The following is an 18,312-nucleotide window of genomic DNA, read 5'->3' on the forward strand; positions in this document are numbered from 1 at the left end:
GTGCGGCTGACCCAGAGGGTTTATTTTTCTTCCAAGCTATGCGGTTAACCTTCTCGGTGATCACAAGCAACTGACTTCCCAATAATACACCAAGGCCCATGACTACAGTCTACTCCCTTCCTCTTCCTTTTGATGCCTTTTATGACCCGTCAAATCTCTCCCTGGGCGGCCACGGTGGCGCAGCGTTAGAGTTGCTGCCTTACAGTAATTGCAGCACTGGAGACCCGGGTTCGATCCCGACTATGGGTGCTGTCTGTACGGAGTTCGTACATTCTCCCTGTGACCTCCATGGGTTTTCTCCGAGATCTTCTGTTACTTCCCACACTCCAAAGATGTTCTGGTTTGTAGGTTAATTGGCTTGGTGTAAATGTAAATTGTCCCTAGTGTGTGTAGGATAGTGTTAATGTGCGGGGGTCGCTGGATGGTGCGGACTCGGTGGGCCGAAGGGCCTGTTTCCGCACTGTATCTCTAAACTAAACTCCACCAATCTTCATTCTATTTCTCTCCTATTGCCCACTGCCATCATGATCTATTCTGATGTCCAACCCATCCCCTCTTATCTGATATCCTTCCTATTCCCTGCTTATTTTGCCACTGCATGTGCTTGTTCTCATGGCCATGTCTATTCCCCAGCCTATTTTCTCCCTTCCACTGCTATCTTCTCCCACATACTTATTTTCCTCGCCAACCAAGCCTTGCTTTCCCTCTGCACCCCAACCCTATCCTTGATCATTCCTCCCTCAGTGATCACCTCTGCCTCTCCCACAATCTTCTCCCTATCCCTCTGATCTTCTCCCTTGTGATTTCCCCATCCTACCATTTACCCCATGCCAGCCTATGCCTGATCCCATCTACACCAATCCTTTCCAACCCCCAGTCATTTACTCTCAATATAATTTTTGATCACCCACCCCTGCACTTCACCAACCTTCTCCCCCATTATTGTCAGAGAGGAATGCTCCGAATGCACTTTCCCTATGAGTAAACACATTTTACACAAAATGTTTTGGACATTGCACTAGTTGTAACGAAAAACACCCTCCCCATCTCAGACCCTCACCCCCTCCCCGCCCCTCACCCCCCGGCCTCTGCACTCTTTACCCCTCACCCACAACATCCTCAAACAAAATTAACATTTGTCCCAGGGTCATTTTCTGGATCAAATGGTTTTATCATTTTGTTTTCAATGTATATAATTTCCTCTTCATCCTTTAGGAATCTTGACAAAAATGGGCAACTTTTGCACAGCTGCTTGTTTATCGAACCTTTTTACAAAGGAAACGATATTAAATATCATTATAGTATAGATAAAGGACATAGAAGTATTGAGGAAATAGCTGTTCGGACATTACACATACCACCGGATCTACGTGAAGAAGGTAAGCAACACTAAGATATTGCTGATTTCATTACTGTGCATGAAAGACAATGTGAAAAGAAAGTTGTATCCTATCATTGGAAATAGACACAAAAAGCTGGAGTAACTCAGTGGGTCTGGCAGCATCTCTGTAGAAAAGGAATATGTGACATTTCAGGCTGAGACCCTTCTGCAGTCTGAAGAATTCAGACTATTCCCTTTCTCCAGAGATACTGGCTGACCCGCTGAGTTACTCCACCTTTTTTGAGTCTATCTTCGGTGTAAACTAGCATCTGCAGTTCTGCGGTACATATCCTATCATTGGAAGGTGGACTTTTCTTAAATTAAAGTTTGAGGAACGAATTTGATTTTAAATAATCTCCCATTCCAAAAATGAAGGCTTTAAATTCTGCTGGTAAATTTAAGCCCGCTTTGTTAAATTAGTTTATTGCCATTAACACCAGGGTGCAATGTTTCACTTGCAAGGGACCTTGGATGACGAGAGAAATTGGGTCGCTGGTTAAGTAAAAGAAGGAGGCATGGGTCGGGTACAAGCAGCTGGGATCATGTGTATCTCTGGAGGAGTACAGGGGATTAAGAAGATTACTTAAGAAGCATATTAGGAGGGCAGATAAAATAATAATAGCAGGGGAATTGATAACGGTAGGGCATAGGTTTAAAGAGAGAGGGGAGGTTTACTAGGAACATGAGGGGCAACTTCACAGAGAGGGTGGCGCGTATATGGAAAGAGCTGACAGAGAAAGTGCTTGAGGCAGGTACAATAACAACATTTTAAAGACATTTGGACAGGCACAAAGACGGTAGGTTTAGGAGGAAAATGTGGGCAAATGTGAAGGGGAATCTTGGTCAGCATGAACGAGTTGGGCCAAAGGACTTGTTTCCGCTCTGAATGACTCTGTGACTCTATTCACATGAAAGTCTCAGAGTAAACAGCAACATATAATGACAAATACAATGGCAGGTGCAATACGGTGGAATGGTCCAAGATGGTTGTGCAAACACATAGTGCAAAAAAAATATTAAAGTCTAAAATGGAACCGTACTTGAGAGTATTGTCAACAAGGCCTTCCATCACATTGTGAATGATTGGAGTAATTATCTAGATTGGATTTGTGTATTCTGTTCACAATGAAAGTTGGATATGAGCGATTTTCGACATTGTGGGTAGGTGCCGATGTTGTACTGTTAAACTAAGCTAGAGACAAGGCTATTTCTGGATGAAAGGTCTTTGGCTCTTGGTTCACATATTGCTGTGACCCTTTGCCTTTGGTGTATCCAACACATTGGTTCTTTCTTTCGATCACATGGAGTGAATTAGCAGAAGAAAAGTTTCGTAATGGCATTATCATAAAAGTGGTAGCATTGATCATCACTTTGGCTGAAAATGTGATGAGCTGAAGGATGTTGAGAGGTAGTTCTCATAAACCCAGCTCCCATTAGTTAACTTATTTTCCACTACTGATATGGCTTTGAACTGATTGTTGCTTGTGGATCTTTGAGCGGAGAGGACAAATGGATTGGTGCTCGAATGAAACTGTCAAGTGCCATCGATATCTAAGGTCTACATTCTGCAATATTCTTCATGCGCACAGTGGTGCAGCGGTAGAGCTACTGCCTTACAGCGCCAGAGGCCCGGGTTCAATCTTGACTACGGATGCTTGTCTACAGAGTTTGTACGTTCTCCCCGTGACCTGCGCGGGTTCTCTCTCAGATCTTCCGTTTCCTCCCTCACACCAAAGATGTACAGGTTTGTAGGCTTGGTATAAATGTTACAGTTGTCCCTAGTGTGTGTAGGATAGTGTTAATGTGCAGTGATCGCTGGTCAGTGTGGACTCGATGGGTCGACGGGTCTGTTTCTCCAAACTAAAATTACGCTGAACTATATTCTGCAACTTGGAGTCAGTAACATATTGCTTTTATTCAAGCCACATTTGGCATTTAGAGAGGCATATGAACAGGCAGGCAGCCTGAAGAAGGGTCTCAACTGAAAACATCACCTATTCCTTTTCTCCAGAGATGCTGCCTGACCCGCTGAGTTACTTCAGCTTTTTACATCTATCTTCGGTGTAAACCCGCATCTGCAGTTCCTTGCTACACTGGGAATAGAGTGATACAGACCACATACAGGCAGATGTGGTTAGTTTAATTTGGTATCATGGTTGGTGCAGACGTGATGTACTTTTCTGTTTCATATTAGTCACTAACATATTTATCTTTGGCTTTCCGTGAACCAATGCACAATTATCGTTTTTGGTAACAGTGGTGAATATTGTCAGTCATGAATGGCTTTGACTGATTTTTTTGATTTTTTTTTTTTTATTTTTTTTTTATTAAAAGTACGGTAAATTACAATAATACAACAGGTATATCTTAATACATTTTTTATACCGCTTCCTTTTTTTGAGCTTTAAGAAAAAGATAGAAGTAAAGAAGTAAAGAAAGAAAGTGCGCAAGAGTCGTGAAGTGCAAGAGAGTGTTGGGAAAAGAAAGCCCCTTGGAAAAGAAGTTAGAGAAGGAAGTAAAGTAAGAAAGTAGACCCTAGAAAAGAAAGAAAAAAAAAAAAAAAAAAAAAGTAGAAACAATCGCTCTATTATAACATTAAACTCCGCAGGAAGGGGACTACCAACCAAGTCTGTTTTGTTGTTTTACCTCCCGTTACCAGGTCCTGATACCATTTATTTATTTATTTCTTTGTAAAATTACTATTGCACCTCATGCTTGTAATAGGTCCAGAAACGTAGACCACGTCTTTTGGAATTGGTCTGCTTTACCTGCTAAGAGGAATCTCATCTCTTCCAAATGTAGTGTTTCAAACATATTTGATATCCACATTTTTATTGTTGGTGTGGGCGCATTTTTCCAGAATTTCAGTATGAGCTTTTTTCCCATTATTAGCCCGTAATTAAATAAATTCTTCTGAAACACGTTTAATTCAGGGTTACCTTCCGATATTCCAAAAATGATCCATTCTGGTTTTGGTACCAGTTTTATTTTGATTAATTTTGAAAAAATATCAAATATTTCATACCAGAATTTTTGGATTTTTGTACAAAAAACAAAAGAATGCGCTATAGTAGCTTCTTGACACAGACATTTATCACAAATTGGTGAAACATTCGGGAAGATTTTATTTAATTTAGTTTTTGAATAATATAATCTATGTAATGTTTTGAATTGGATGAGCGTATGTCGTACGTTGATCGAACATTTATGCACCTGTAGTAAATGATTATCCCAACTCTCTTTTGAAATTTTTATAGCTAATTCTTGTTCCCAGTCTCTTCTAATTCCATCTGTTGTGGGTATTGCTATGTTTAAAATGATATTATATAAATACGATATTAGATTAGCTGATTCCGCCTTTGTCTTCATTGCTTCATCCAGTAAGTCGGAAGGCATATTATAATAATCTTTTGTATATTTTTTCAGATAATCACGAATTTGAAGATATTTAAAATATTGGTTATTTTTCAAATTATATTTCAGTTGTATTTGTTGAAATGATAGTAATTTTCCCAATTCATACAAATCTTCGAGCGATTTGATTCCCATTCTTTCCCATTGTATAAATGATTTGTCTATAATTGATGGTTTAAACGATGGATTATTGACTATTGGTATTAAAAGAGATAAGTTTCTTAATTTTAGATTCTGTTTTATTTGTTTCCATGTTCTAATTGTGCTATGTATAATTGGATTTTTATTATAATTTTTATTATTCAGATTTATTGGTGAGAGGATAGTCGCTCCTATATTACTCGGGGAGCAGTCCCCTTTTTCCATTAAGATCCAGGCCGCCTGATGGGCAGAATTGTCCAGCAGGTGAATCATATTTTTAATATTTACTGCCCAATTATAATACATAAAGTTAGGGAGCGCTAGACCCCCCAACTCTTTTCGTTTATTAAGGTGTGCTATTTGTATTCTATGGGATTTATAATCCCATATAAAATTTGTAATATCTGAGTCCAATTTTTTGAAAAACCTTTTAGGAAGATATATAGGTATTGATTGAAATAGGTATAGGATTTGTGGTAAGAAAATCATTTTTATAGCATTTATTCTGCCTATTAAGGACATCGGAAGTGTTTTCCAGAATTTAATCAAATTATTTAATTTCTTAAGTAGGGGATTATAATTGGCTTTAAACATATCCTGGTAATTTCTAGTAATTTCAATTCCCAAATATTTGAATTTTTCTGTAGCTATTTTAAAAGGGAATTTCCGGAGGTGTGTTGAGTCTTTTGGATTTATCGACATAATTTCACTTTTGTTCCAATTTATTCTATATCCTGAAAAGGATCCAAAGTCCTCAATTAAATTTAATATGTTTGGTATACTAATTTGTGGTTTTGTGATGTACAGTAGTACATCATCGGCATATAGGGATATTTTGTTATTCGAATATTTTGTGTTATAACCATAAATATCCGGGTGTGTTCTTATTTTTTCAGCAAGGGGTTCAATTACCAAAGCGAATAACAACGGTGATAATGAACATCCTTGTCTATTGCCCCTTGATAGTTCAAATTTCGAGGATAATATATTGTTAGTTAATATTCTAGCCGTAGGTTTGTTATATAATAATTTTATCCATGCGATAAAGTTCTCTCCCATTTGAAATTTTTGCAATACTTTAATCATATAATCCCATTCTACTTGATCAAACGCTTTTTCTGCATCCAGTGAGATGATGGATAACTCTTGGTCATGAGGTTTATGTGAGTGCATTATGTTAAGCAAACGTCTCAAATTATTGAATGAGTGTCTCTTAGATATAAATCCTGTTTGATCCTCATTTATTAGTCTACTAACGTACCTGCTTAGTCTAATGGCTAGTGTTTTCGCTATTATTTTTTGATCCGTATTTAACAAAGCAATAGCTCTATATGATCCTGGTTCTTCTATATTTTTATCTTTTTTAAGTATTAATATAATCGTTGATTCTGCTAGTGTTTCAGGTAAGCTTTGCTCTTTAAAAGCATATGTATACATTTTCTGTAATCGTGGAATAACTATGTCGTAAAATGCTTTATAAAATTCATTGCTGAATCCGTCTGGTCCTGGTGTTTTTCCATTCTTTAGTGTTTTTATTGTGTCTTCTATCTCCTTCGAAGTAATTTGTGCTCCCAGTTCCTCTTGTTCCCTCAGTGCTAATTGTGGTAGGTTACAATTATCTAGGAATTCTGAAATTTTATTATTATTGTCTATTAACGTTTTAGATGTGTATAAATTCTGGTAAAATTGAGCAAATCTTTTATTAATATCCTTGGGTAATGATGAACATGTTTCTTGTATTGAATTCAGCACCACCAACATATTCATGAACTATTAGGAACATTTTGTGAAAATTAATTACTAACTAAATGTAAAATGCATTTCCATCTATAGTAGTTAAAATGATAAGAATTGGAAGGAACTGCAGATGCTGGTTTAAATCGAAGATAGACACAAAAAGCTCAGAGTAACTCAGCGGGTCAGACAGCATCTCTGGAGAAAAGGAATAGGTGACATTTCGGGGTGGAGACCCTTCTTCAGACCGAGAATCAGGGGAAAGGGAAACAATAGACAATAGACAATAGACAATAGGTGCAGGAGTAGGCCATTCAGCCCTTCGAGCCAGCACCGCCATTCAATGCGATCATGGCTGATCACTATCAATCAGTACCCCGTTCCTGCCTTCTCCCCATACCCCCTCACTCCGCTATCCTTAAGAGCTCTATCCAGCTCTCTCTTGAAAGCATCCAACGAACTGGCCTCCACTGCCTTCTGAGGCAGAGAATTCCACACCTTCACCACCCTCTGACTTAAAAAGTTCTTCCTCATCTCCGTTCTAAATGCCCTACCCCTTATTCTCAAACTGTGGCCCCTTGTTCTGGACTCCCCCAACATTGGGAACATGTTATCTGCCTCTAATGTGTCCAATCCCCTAATTATCTTATATGTTTCAATAAGATCCCCCCTCATCCTTCTAAATTCCAGTGTATACAAGCCCATCTTTCATTCATTTGTTCTATATCTCTCTACAGTATATCACCATCTGTATCTCTCGTTTCCCTTTCTCCTGACTGTCAGTCTGAAGAAGGATCTCAACCTGAAACATCACCTATTCCTTTTCCCCAGAGATGCTGTCTGACCGGCTGAGTTACTCCAGCTATTTGTGTCTATCTTTAGTTAAAATGATTAAAGTCCTATCGCAGAGGTGTGTTTTGAAATTGTAATCTCAGTCAATTTTTGTTTCTCAAATTAATTTTTATTTTATTTTAAGAATGGCACCAGTATGATGGCATCATGAACTTCCCGGAGATGTCGATATTTAGAGCTATGAGAGACTTATTTTCACTTGGATCATCTCCCAGGGAAATTTGGCATTCAATGCAGACCGGACAGAGAGCTATGCTGGAAGAAATCTTTGGACTCCTGTCTTCCCTGGATAGGGAAACGTTCAAGCAGTTTAAATTGCAAATACATCATTTTAAAAAGTGCATCAGAAGACTTGCATTTGGGACAAATTGGGTAGATTTTAATGAAGGAGAGGTAAATGTTCAACTTGTACATCAAAAATAAAGTAGTGCTGTTGGTTGAGCTTAGTCATATGAGTTATGAAAGAAAAGTAATTTTTATAAGTGTAAGTTTCATATATTCAGTTGTGGCAGACAAATTGATCAAGAAAAAGATTAATCCAGCTTGTGCATGGTCAACTGATAAGAAGCAGTTTCTCCTACATTAATCTGAACCTGTCCAGGTGGATAAAATAAGTTAAATCTTCAACAGCAGCCCAACTCAGAACTCTGAGTTTAGAGATTCAGCGCGGAAACAGGCCCTTCGGCCCACCGAGTCCGCACCGACCAGCGATCCCTGCACACTAACACTATCCTACACACGCCAGGGACAATTTACACTTATAATAAGCCAATTAACCTACAAACCTGTACATCTTTGGAGTGTGGGATGAAACCGAAGGTCTCGGTTAAAACCCACGCGTTCACCGGGAGAATGTGCAAACTCTGTACAGACAGCACCCGTAGCCAGATTCGAACCCTGGTCTCCGGCGCTGCAAGCACTGTAAGGCAGAAACTTCACCGCTGCGCCACCCAAAAACCTTCCTAATGCCAAAAATAAAACATTATAAATACGAACATGGTGACCCAGTGAAGATGAAGCAAATCCCACTCTATATCACTTGGAAAATGGTCAGAAACTGGAGTACCCAATTCTCGTCTTGTTGTCTGATCAAGCCCAGTGCTAGTGGTACATGAATCTGCCTGTCTCCATTTGTGCTGTTCTGGTCTTTTGCAATCACTTCTGAACCTCTTTTTTTTTTTTTTTTTTTTGCTTAATTTTATGACAACATCTTCTTCCCATCCACTCCATCTTCACAAACTATTACGTTAGCCAATATCCTGCCCTTTTGCTCAGTGGCCTCATCTTGCTTCTGGCATGCTGCTGACGTTGCCTCATTATCGGAGATGGCGAGCTTCCATTTAACTAACCACTTGAACAGGTTCACCTCTATTTAATGCAGAGCTCTGATGCCTTGACCAAGGGGCTATTTTAGAAAATCTCAATGGTAGGACCAGCAGTAATGGATCTTCCATATTGCAATTTCTTGATCAATGGTACGTGAAGAGGAAAAAAATAGTCAAGGCAAATGTGGGTCCCTTGAAGACAGAAGCAGGGGAATTTATTATGGGGAACAAAGAAATGGCAGACGAGTTAAACCGTTACTTTGGATCTGTCTTCACTGAGGAAGATACACACAATCTCCCAAATGTTCTAGGGGCTGGAGAACCTAGGGTGATGGAGGAACTGAAGGAAATCCACATTAGGCAGGAAATGGTTTTGGGTAGACTGATGGGACTGAAGGCTGATAAATCCCCAGGGCCTGATGGTCTGCATCCCAGAGTACTTAAGGAGGTGGCTCTAGAAATAGTGGAAGCATTGGAGATCATTTTTCAATGTTCTATAGATTCAGGATCAGTTCCTGTGGATTGGAGAATAGCAAATGTTATCCCACTTTTTAAGAAAGGAGGGAGAGAGAAAACGGGTAATTATAGACCAGTTAGTCTGACATCAGTGGTGGGGAAAATGCTGGAGTCAATTATAAAAGACGAAATTGCTGAGCATTTGGATAGCAGTAACGGGATCGTTCCGAGTCAGCATGGATTTACGAAGGGGAAATCATGCTTGACAAATCTACTGGAATTTTTTGAGGATGTAACTAGGAAAATTGACAAGGGAGAGTCAGTGGATGTGGTGTACCTCGACTTTCAGAAAGCCTTCGACAAGGTCCCACATAGGAGATTAGTGGGCAAAATTAGGGCACATGGTATTGGGGGTAGGGTACTGACATGGATAGAAAATTGGTTAACAGACAGAAAGCAAAGAGTGGGGATAAATGGGTCCCTTTCGGAATGGCAGGCAGTGACCAGTGGGGTACCGCAAGGTTCGGTGCTGGGACCCCAGCTATTTACGATATACATTAATGACTTAGACGAAGGGATTAAAAGTACCATTAGCAAATTTGCAGATGATACTAAGTTGGGGGGTAGTGTGAATTGTGAGGAAGATGCAATAAGGCTGCAGGGTGACCTGGACAGGTTGTGTGAGTGGGCGGATACATGGCAGATGCAGTTTAATGTAGATAAGTGTGAGGTTATTCACTTTGGAAGTAAGAATAGAAAGGCAGATTATTATCTGAATGGTGTCAAGTTAGGAGGAGGGGGAGTTCAACGAGATCTGGGTGTCCTAGTGCATCAGTCAATGAAAGGAAGCATGCAGGTTCAGCAGGCAGTGAAGAAAGCCAATGGAATGTTGGCCTTCGTAACAAGAGGAGTTGAGTATAGGAGCAAAGAGGTCCTTCTACAGTTGTACCGGGCCCTGGTGAGACCGCACCTGGAGTACTGTGTGCAGTTTTGGTCTCCAAATTTGAGGAAGGATATTCTTGCTATGGAGGGCGTGCAGCGTAGGTTCACTAGATTAATTCCCGGAATGGCGGGACTGTCGTATGTTGAAAGGCTGGAGCGATTGGGCTTGTATACACTGGAATTTAGAAGGATGAGGGGGGATCTTATTGAAACATATAAGATAATTAGGGGATTGGACACATTAGAGGCAGATAACATGTTCCCAATGTTGGGGGAGTCCAGAACAAGGGGCCACAGTTTGAGAATAAGGGGTAGGCCATTTAGAACGGAGATGAGGAAGAACTTTTTCAGTCAGAGGGTGGTGAAGGTGTGGAATTCTCTGCCTCAGAAGGCAGTGGAGGCCAGTTCGTTGGATGCTTTCAAGAGAGAGCTGGATAGAGCTCTTAAGGATAGCGGAGTGAGGGGGTATGGGGAGAAGGCAGGAACGGGGTACTGATTGATAGTGATCAGCCATGATCGCATTGAATGGCGGTGCTGGCTCGAAGGGCTGAATGGCCTACTCCTGCACCTATTGTCTATTGTCTATTGTCTATAATGCTTTCTTGTGTTTCTTCTTTAAGATATTGTGACCCAGAGCCCATCTTCCAAAGTAAAGCTGGAAATAATGTCAGAGACTGGCATTCTAATTTGAAGCCAAGTTCCTCAATGCAGATTCCAGTGCATTGTTTACAATTGAGAGTGAGAATATATATTCGGAATATATATTGAGTAAAACAAAAAGTGCTGGAGTAACTCAATGGGTCAGGCAGCACCTCGGGAGGAGATGGATAGGTGACGCTTCGGGTTAGGTCTTTTCTTCAGACCAGATCCCGACTTAAAACATCGTCTATCCCTATCCTCTCGGGATGCTGCCTGACCCACTGAGTGACTCCAGCACTTTGAATTTCATTCAAGATTCCAGCACATCCAGTACCTTGTGTTTCTCTAAATGTATATTGGTTGCATTTCAAAAAAATAAACACTTGTTTGTTTTCCTTTCAAACTTCAGGCCAATGAATTGATAAATGAGCAATTGCAGAAACTGTTGAGCTCTCACGCAAAGAAGGATTCTAAAAAAGGAAAAGAGTGCAAAAAAGTGGTGAAAAATCCATTTCTGGCTGGATTGTTGGTCTTTGTTATACAGAACAATTGCTCTTTAACTTGCAGTACAGATGACCTAATTACCATCTGCCGAATGTTGCAACTGCCTGAGGAAATCACTGAAAATGTTGACCAAGACCTGAGAGAAATTGCAACCATCTTCTTCCCAGTACTTTCATAGTAGGTTCATGCTTTATGTACTTTGATGTGTAAGAAGGAACTGGTTTACACTGAAAGTAGACACAAAATGCTGGAGTAACTCAGCAGGTCATGCAGCATCTCTGAAGAAAAGGAACAGGTGATGTTTCGGGTCAGGACCCTTCATCAGACTGATAGATTTGTTTCTATTCGCATCACCTGTTCCTTTTCTCCAGAGAAGTTGCCTGAACCGCTGAGTTACTCCAGCATTTTGTGTCTTATCTATTTTGATGGTCTGCCTTTTATTTTTACTCTTTGTTTTTCTCCTGTCAGTTACCATGGTTGTCTAGGGTCAGTACAAGTCAGCAATTATTTATAGTTAATAGTCTCAGGCCAGTATTAAACAGCAGTTGAATCTTGTATGTACATTGACGTTTGTATTTCCTAAATTGCAGCAGCAGCTGCATTCCAAAAGCATATAGGAAATGAAAGCAGGAGTGGGTCATTTGGTTCCTCATGTCTGCTCTGTCATTCAGTAAGATCATGGCTGAATTTGTTTTAACTTTAGTGCCATTTTCCTGGAGTAACCCCATTTCCAGTAATAGATTTAAAATCTAAAGCCCAAGTTCAGAGTTCAAAACATTCACTCAATTATAATTTTTCTTTCTTTTTCCTGAATGGCCACAATTCTCAGATTGGTTCCAAACATCCCAGCCAAGGGAATAACTAAAACTGCCAGAGACCCAGGTTCATTCCTGACCTTGAATGCTGTCTGCATGGAGTTTGCACATTCTCCCTGTGACCGCGTGAGTTTCCTCCGGGTGCTCTGGTTTCCTCCCATATCCCAAAGACGTGCGTGTTTGTAGTTAATTGGCCTCAGTAAAATTGCCCCCCGTGTGTCAGGAATGAATGAGAAAGTGGGATAACATAGAACTAATGTTGGCATAGACTCGGTAAGCTAAAGAGCCTCTTTCCTTGCTGTATCTCTAAACTAAACTAAACTAAATCAATGGCCCTATATCAGAATTGCCTGATACTGGAGCTGCGTGCTAAGTTTTCTTGTTCATACCGAATTTAGTTGTTTCGAGATACAGCGTGGAAACAGGCCCTTCGGCCCACCGAGTCCGCACCAACCAGCGATTCAGACACACTAGCACTATCCTCCACACACACTAGAGACAATTTACATTTATATCAAGCCGATTGACCCACAAACCTGTACGTCTTTGGAGTGTGGGAAAAACCGAAGATCTCTGAGAAAACCCGCGCAGGTCACGGGGAGAACGTACAAACTCCGCACAGACAGCACCCTTAGCCAGGATCGAACCCGGGTCTCTGGCACTGTAAGGCAGTAGCGGTACAGCTACGCTAAATGCTGAACTGTTGTAAGGTTTTATAGCAAACTCAATGCGATAGAGATTAAAATTGAATCTTGTTCATCCTGAATATTTCTGATTGTTCCTTCGTTATGTTTGACACAGTCTAAATACTATTTTACTTGTATTTTTTTCCAGTGTCTGCCTAGGACTGATTAATAGGTGCATTGAGAAAGAGGTGGTGGAGTTGGTGCTAGTTGTACCTTTTCTTCACTGGTGTGTGCAGCAAAATCGACCAGTACAATCCGTGAACTGTGAAGCCAGCTCCAGCAGTCCAGAGCCACCACATGGTGTTCGCAGCAAAACCTTTCGAGACAGCTTAAAAAAACATCCTGATAAAAGAAGGTAACATTAATAGACTTTGCTTTTAAATGCTTTGGATAAAATGTTGGAATTAAATCTTATTGTCTTGTTATTTTGCATTCTTCAGTTTAAAATCAGTCTATTTAAATGTCTGTAAATTGGACGTACAAAATACTCCACAAATGATCGAGGGGTGTGCATTTGCAGAGCAACTCAACACAGTGTAATGTTGCTGTTATGTGGTTGGATGGGTGGGTTTCCAGGACATTTATCGTGCTTTTGCTTTATGCAGTTTCTTTGACTTAGTTTAGTTTTGTTTATTATTGTCATGTGTACCGAGGTACAGTGAAAAGACTTAGCGAAGAATCTGACGGTTTTTTGCAGCCACAACCCAAACTTTGATGCCAGCTCTTTGACATTGGGCGGCACAGATTGTAAATTATCCCCAGTGTGCAGGATAGTGCTAGTGTATGGGGTGATCGCTGGTCAGCACAGACTCGGTGGGCCGAAAGGCCTTTTTCCGCGCTGTACCTCTAAACTAATTACAATGTGAAGCTGCTTTTCGGATCCTATGCTGGGTTACATTTCAATGAGGATTTAATAGATTTGTATTCATTATTAAATATATGTCTACTCTGCTAGTAGCTCCAAGTACCTCAGAGACTTTAAAAAAACTTATTTTGGGAAACAATTTCCAAAGGAAAGTTCCTTGCATGGAATTGTGTTGGGGGATGTGGGGTGGGGCCGGGAGATGAGCCTTTGCTGGCCATCCAAACTTTCCGACGTGAAGTGTGAAAACGCACACCTCCAGATACAGGGACAGTTTCTTCCGAGCTGTTATCAGGCAACTGAATCACCCTACCACAACCAGAGAGCAGAGCTGAACTACTATCTACCTCTCTGGTGACATCTACCTCTCTGGTGACCCTTGATCGGACTTTGCTGGCTTCACCTTGCACTACGTTATTCCCTTATCATGTGTCTATACAATCTCGTTGTATTTTATTGTAAATGGCTCGATTGTAATCGTGTACAGTCTTTCTGCTGACTGGACAGCATGCAACAAAAAGCTTTTCACTGTACCTCGGTACATGTGACAGTAAATTAAACTTAACTACACTAAACTAAACTTGATGGGAGCAGAGTTTCCTCGATGATACCACAGCATTGAAGTCCAAGATGTTGTGGATCAGGGGTATCGAACCTCCTGCAGCAACTGACCAACAGTTATGGGAAGAAGCTGTTCTGGGGTGGGAGGCCAGGCTATTCCAGTCCAATAATTGAGGCAGATGAAGAAAATGTACCTGAATTTGTTAGAGCAGTGATTTCACACCAACCGTGTAACAATTTTTGTGTGATTTAAAAAAAAAAAAAAGCTTTTAGGTTTATTATTGTTACATGTTATTGTTAGCAGTAACAGCAATCAGCAGCAGCATTAGCAGCAATCAGCAGCAGCAATCAGCAGCAGCAGCAGCACCAAGCTGTGTTGCTTGGGAAGTATTGTGTGGGGATAGTAAGGAGTAAGACCTGTGTGATCTCCCGGACAAGTTTCGATCGCCTAGCTTGGGGTCGGAGAGGAATTTCCCGGATTTTTTTTCCCAAATTGGCCTGGGTTTTTAATCCGGTTTTTCGCCTCTCCCAGGAGATCACTCAGTTCTTTTGGGTGGGCGGTTGGAGCGGTTGGAGGAGCGGCCGGGCGGTAGGTTTAGAAACCGAGCACGGGGCTTTGTTTGGGGAGTATGAGTGCCAGGGCAGTTTATTGTTCTGGGTGTCGGATGTGGGGAATCTGGGAGTCTGATAGTCTTCCAGACATCCACATCTGCGCCAGGTGCGACGAGATGGGGCTCCTAAGGGACCGTATTAGGAACCTGGAGCGGCAGATGATGACCTCCGTCTGGTCAGGGAGAGTGAGGAGGTTATAGAGAGGAGTTACAGAGAGGTGGTCACTCCAAGACCACGGGAGGTAGACAAGTGGGTCACGGTTAGGGGGGGCAAGGAGCAGAGGCAGGGACTAGAGAGTACCCCGGTGGCTGTACCCCTTGGAAATAAGTACTCCTGTTTAAGTACTGTTGGGGTAACAGCCTACCTGGAGGCAGCGACGGTGCCCGGGCCTCTGGCACGGAGTCCGGCCCTGTTGCTCAGAAGGGTAGGGAAAGGAAGAAGAGAGCGATAGTAATAGGGGACTCTATAGTGAGGGGGTCAGATAGGCGATTCTGTGGACGCAGTCGGGAGACCCGGATGGTGGTTTGCCTCCCTGGTGCCGGTGTCCGGGATGTGCCTGAGCGTGTCCAGGATATCCTGAAAGGGGAGGGAGAGGAGCCAGAGGTCGTGGTACATATAGGTACCAACAATATAGGTAGGATAAGGGAAGAGGTCCTGAAAGGAGAATTTAGGGGGCTAGGAAGAGAGTTTTAAAAAAAGGACTTCCAAAGCAATAATCTCAGGCTTACTGCCTGTGCCACGCGATAGTGAGAATAGGAATGGAGTGAGGTGGAGGATAAATACGTGGCTGAGGAACTGGTGCAGGGAGCAGGGATTCAAGTTTCTGGATCATTGGGACCTCTTCTGGGGGAAGTATGACCTGTACAAAAAGGACGGGTTGCATCTGAACCTGAGAGGAACCAATATCCTGGCGGGGAGATTTGCTAAGGTAATTGCGGAGACTTTAAACTAGTACGGTTGGGGGGAGGGACTCAAACACAGATAGCTAATAGGCAGTGTGTGAGGCAGGAGGCAGAAAAGGGAAACACTCAGACCCAATATGTAGGAGAGAAAGAAGTGAAAATAAATAAAATGAGAATAAGAAATGATGGGTCCCTTAAATGTGTATATTTTAATGCTAGGAACATTGTAAGAAAGGTGGATGATCTTAGAGCCTGGATTGACATCTGGAAGTATGATGTTGTGGCGATCAGTGAAACATGGTTGCAGGAGGGTTGCGATTGGCAATTAAATATTCCAGGATTTCATTGTTTCAGATGTGATAGAATCGGAGGGGCAAGAGGTGGGGGTGTTGCATTGCTTGTCAGGGAGGATATCACAGCAGTACTTTGGCAGGACAGACTAGAAGGCTCGATTAGGGAGGCTGTTTGGGTGGAACTCAGAAATGAGAAAGGTTTTGCAACACTTATAGGGGTGTATTATAGACCGCCAAATAGGGAACGAGAATTGGAAGAGCAAATATGTAAGGAGATAGCAGATATTAGTAGTAAGCACAGAGTAGTGATTGTGGGTGATTTCAATTTTCCGTACATAGACTGGGAATCACATTCTGTTAAAGGACTGGATGGTTTGGAGTTTGTAAAATGTGTGCAGGATAGTTTTTTGCAGCAATACGTAGAGGTACCTACCAGAGAAGGGGCAGTGTTGGACCTCCTGTTGGGAAATGAGACGGGTCAGGTGACGGAGGTAAGTGTTGAGGAGCACTTTGGGTCTAGTGATCACAATGCCATTAGTTTCAATATAATTATGGAGAAGGTCAAATCTGGACCAAGGGTTGAGATTTTGGATTGGAGAAAGGCTAATTTTGAGGAGATGAGAAAGGATTTAAAAGGAGTGAAATGGGACTTTTTGTTTTATGAAAAGGATATAATAGAGAAATGGAGGATATTTAAAGGTGAAATTTTGAGCGTACAGAGTCTTTATGTCCCTGTTCGGTGGAAAGGAAAGAATAATAATTTGAAAGAGCCGTGGTTTTCCAGGGAAATTGGACACTTGGTTCGGAAAAAGAGGGAGATATACAATAAATATAAGCGGCAGGGAGTAAATGAGGTTCTTGAGGAATATAAAGAATGTAAAAGGAATCTTAAGAAGGAAATTAGAAAAGCGAAAAAAAGATATGAGGCTGCTTTGGCAAGTAATGTAAAAGTAAACCTCAAGGGGTTCTACAGATATGTCAATAGCAAAAGGATAGCGAGGGATAAAATTGGTCCATTAGAGAGTCAGAGTGGACAGCTATGTGCTGAGCCGGAAGAAATGGGGGAGATATTAAACAATTTCTTTTCTTCGGTATTCACAGAGGAGAAGGATATTGAATTATGTGAGGTAAGCGAAACAAGTAGAGTAGTGATGGAAATTAGGAGGATTAAAGAAGAGGAGGTACGGACACTTTTGAAAAATATAAAAGTGGATAAGTCTCCAGGTCCTGATAGGATATTCCCTAGGACATTGAGGGAAGTTAGTGCAGAAATAGCAGGGGCTATGACGGAAATATTTCAAACGTCATTAGAAACGGGGATGGTGCCGGAAGATTGGCGCATTGCGCATGTTGTGCCTTTGTTTAAAAAAGGTTCTAAAAGTAAACCTAGCAATTATAGACCTGTTAGTTTGACGTCTGTGGTAGGAAAATTAATGGAAAAGATACTTAAGGACAATATATATAATTATTTGGATAAACAAGGCCTGATTAGAAACAGTCAACATGGATTTGTGCCTGGAAGGTCATGTTTGACTAATCTTCTTGAATTTTTTGAAGAGGTTACCAGGGAAATTGATAAGGGCAAGGCTGTGGATGTTGTCTATATGGACTTCAGTAAGGCATTTGACAAGGTTCTACATGGAAGGTTGATTAAGAAGGTTAAATCGTTGGGTATTAATAGTGAGGTTGCAAGATGGATTCAACAATGGCTGAATGGGAGATACCAGAGGGTAATGGTTGACAATTGTATGTCAGGTTGGAGGCCAGTGTCTAGTGGAGTGCCCCAAGGATCTGTGTTGGGTCCACTGTTGTTTGTCATTTACATTAATGATCTGGATGATGGTGTGGCAAATTGGATTAGTAAATATGCAGATGATACTAAGATAGGTGGTGTAGTTAATAATGAAGTAGAGTTTCAAAGTCTACAGAGAGATTTGGGCCTTTTGGAAGGGTGGGCTGAAAGATGGCAGATGGAGTTTAATGCTGATAAGTGTGAGGTGCTGCATTTTGGTAGGACAAATCAAAATAGGAGTTACAGGGTAAATGGTAGGGAATTGAGGAATGCAGTGGAACAGAGGGATCTGGGAATAACTGTGCATTGTTCCCTGAAGGTGGAATCTCATGTGGATAGGGTGGTGAAGAAGGCATTTGGTATGCTTGCCTTTATAAATCAGAGCATCGAATATAGAAGTT

The 18,312-nt window shown here is 41.3% G+C and overlaps 1 protein-coding gene across 6 annotated transcripts in view; it reads left to right on the top strand.

The window, feature by feature from the left end:
- The window catches only part of LOC144594591 (E3 ubiquitin-protein ligase rnf213-alpha-like), a 141,337-nt gene that overhangs the window by 20,250 nt on the left and 102,775 nt on the right, over positions 1-18,312 (top strand). For all 6 annotated transcript variants that reach the window (XM_078401331.1, XM_078401326.1, XM_078401328.1 and 3 more), the window contains 4 exons: positions 1,216-1,379; positions 7,647-7,915; positions 11,294-11,565; positions 13,038-13,244. In XM_078401331.1, coding sequence (XP_078257457.1) covers positions 1,216-1,379; positions 7,647-7,915; positions 11,294-11,565; positions 13,038-13,244 — 912 coding nt within the window. The remainder of the gene's footprint in view (positions 1-1,215; positions 1,380-7,646; positions 7,916-11,293; positions 11,566-13,037; positions 13,245-18,312) is intronic.

Source organism: Rhinoraja longicauda, chromosome 6 (genome assembly GCF_053455715.1).
Source record: "Rhinoraja longicauda isolate Sanriku21f chromosome 6, sRhiLon1.1, whole genome shotgun sequence".
Taxonomy (NCBI): domain Eukaryota; kingdom Metazoa; phylum Chordata; class Chondrichthyes; order Rajiformes; family Arhynchobatidae; genus Rhinoraja; species Rhinoraja longicauda.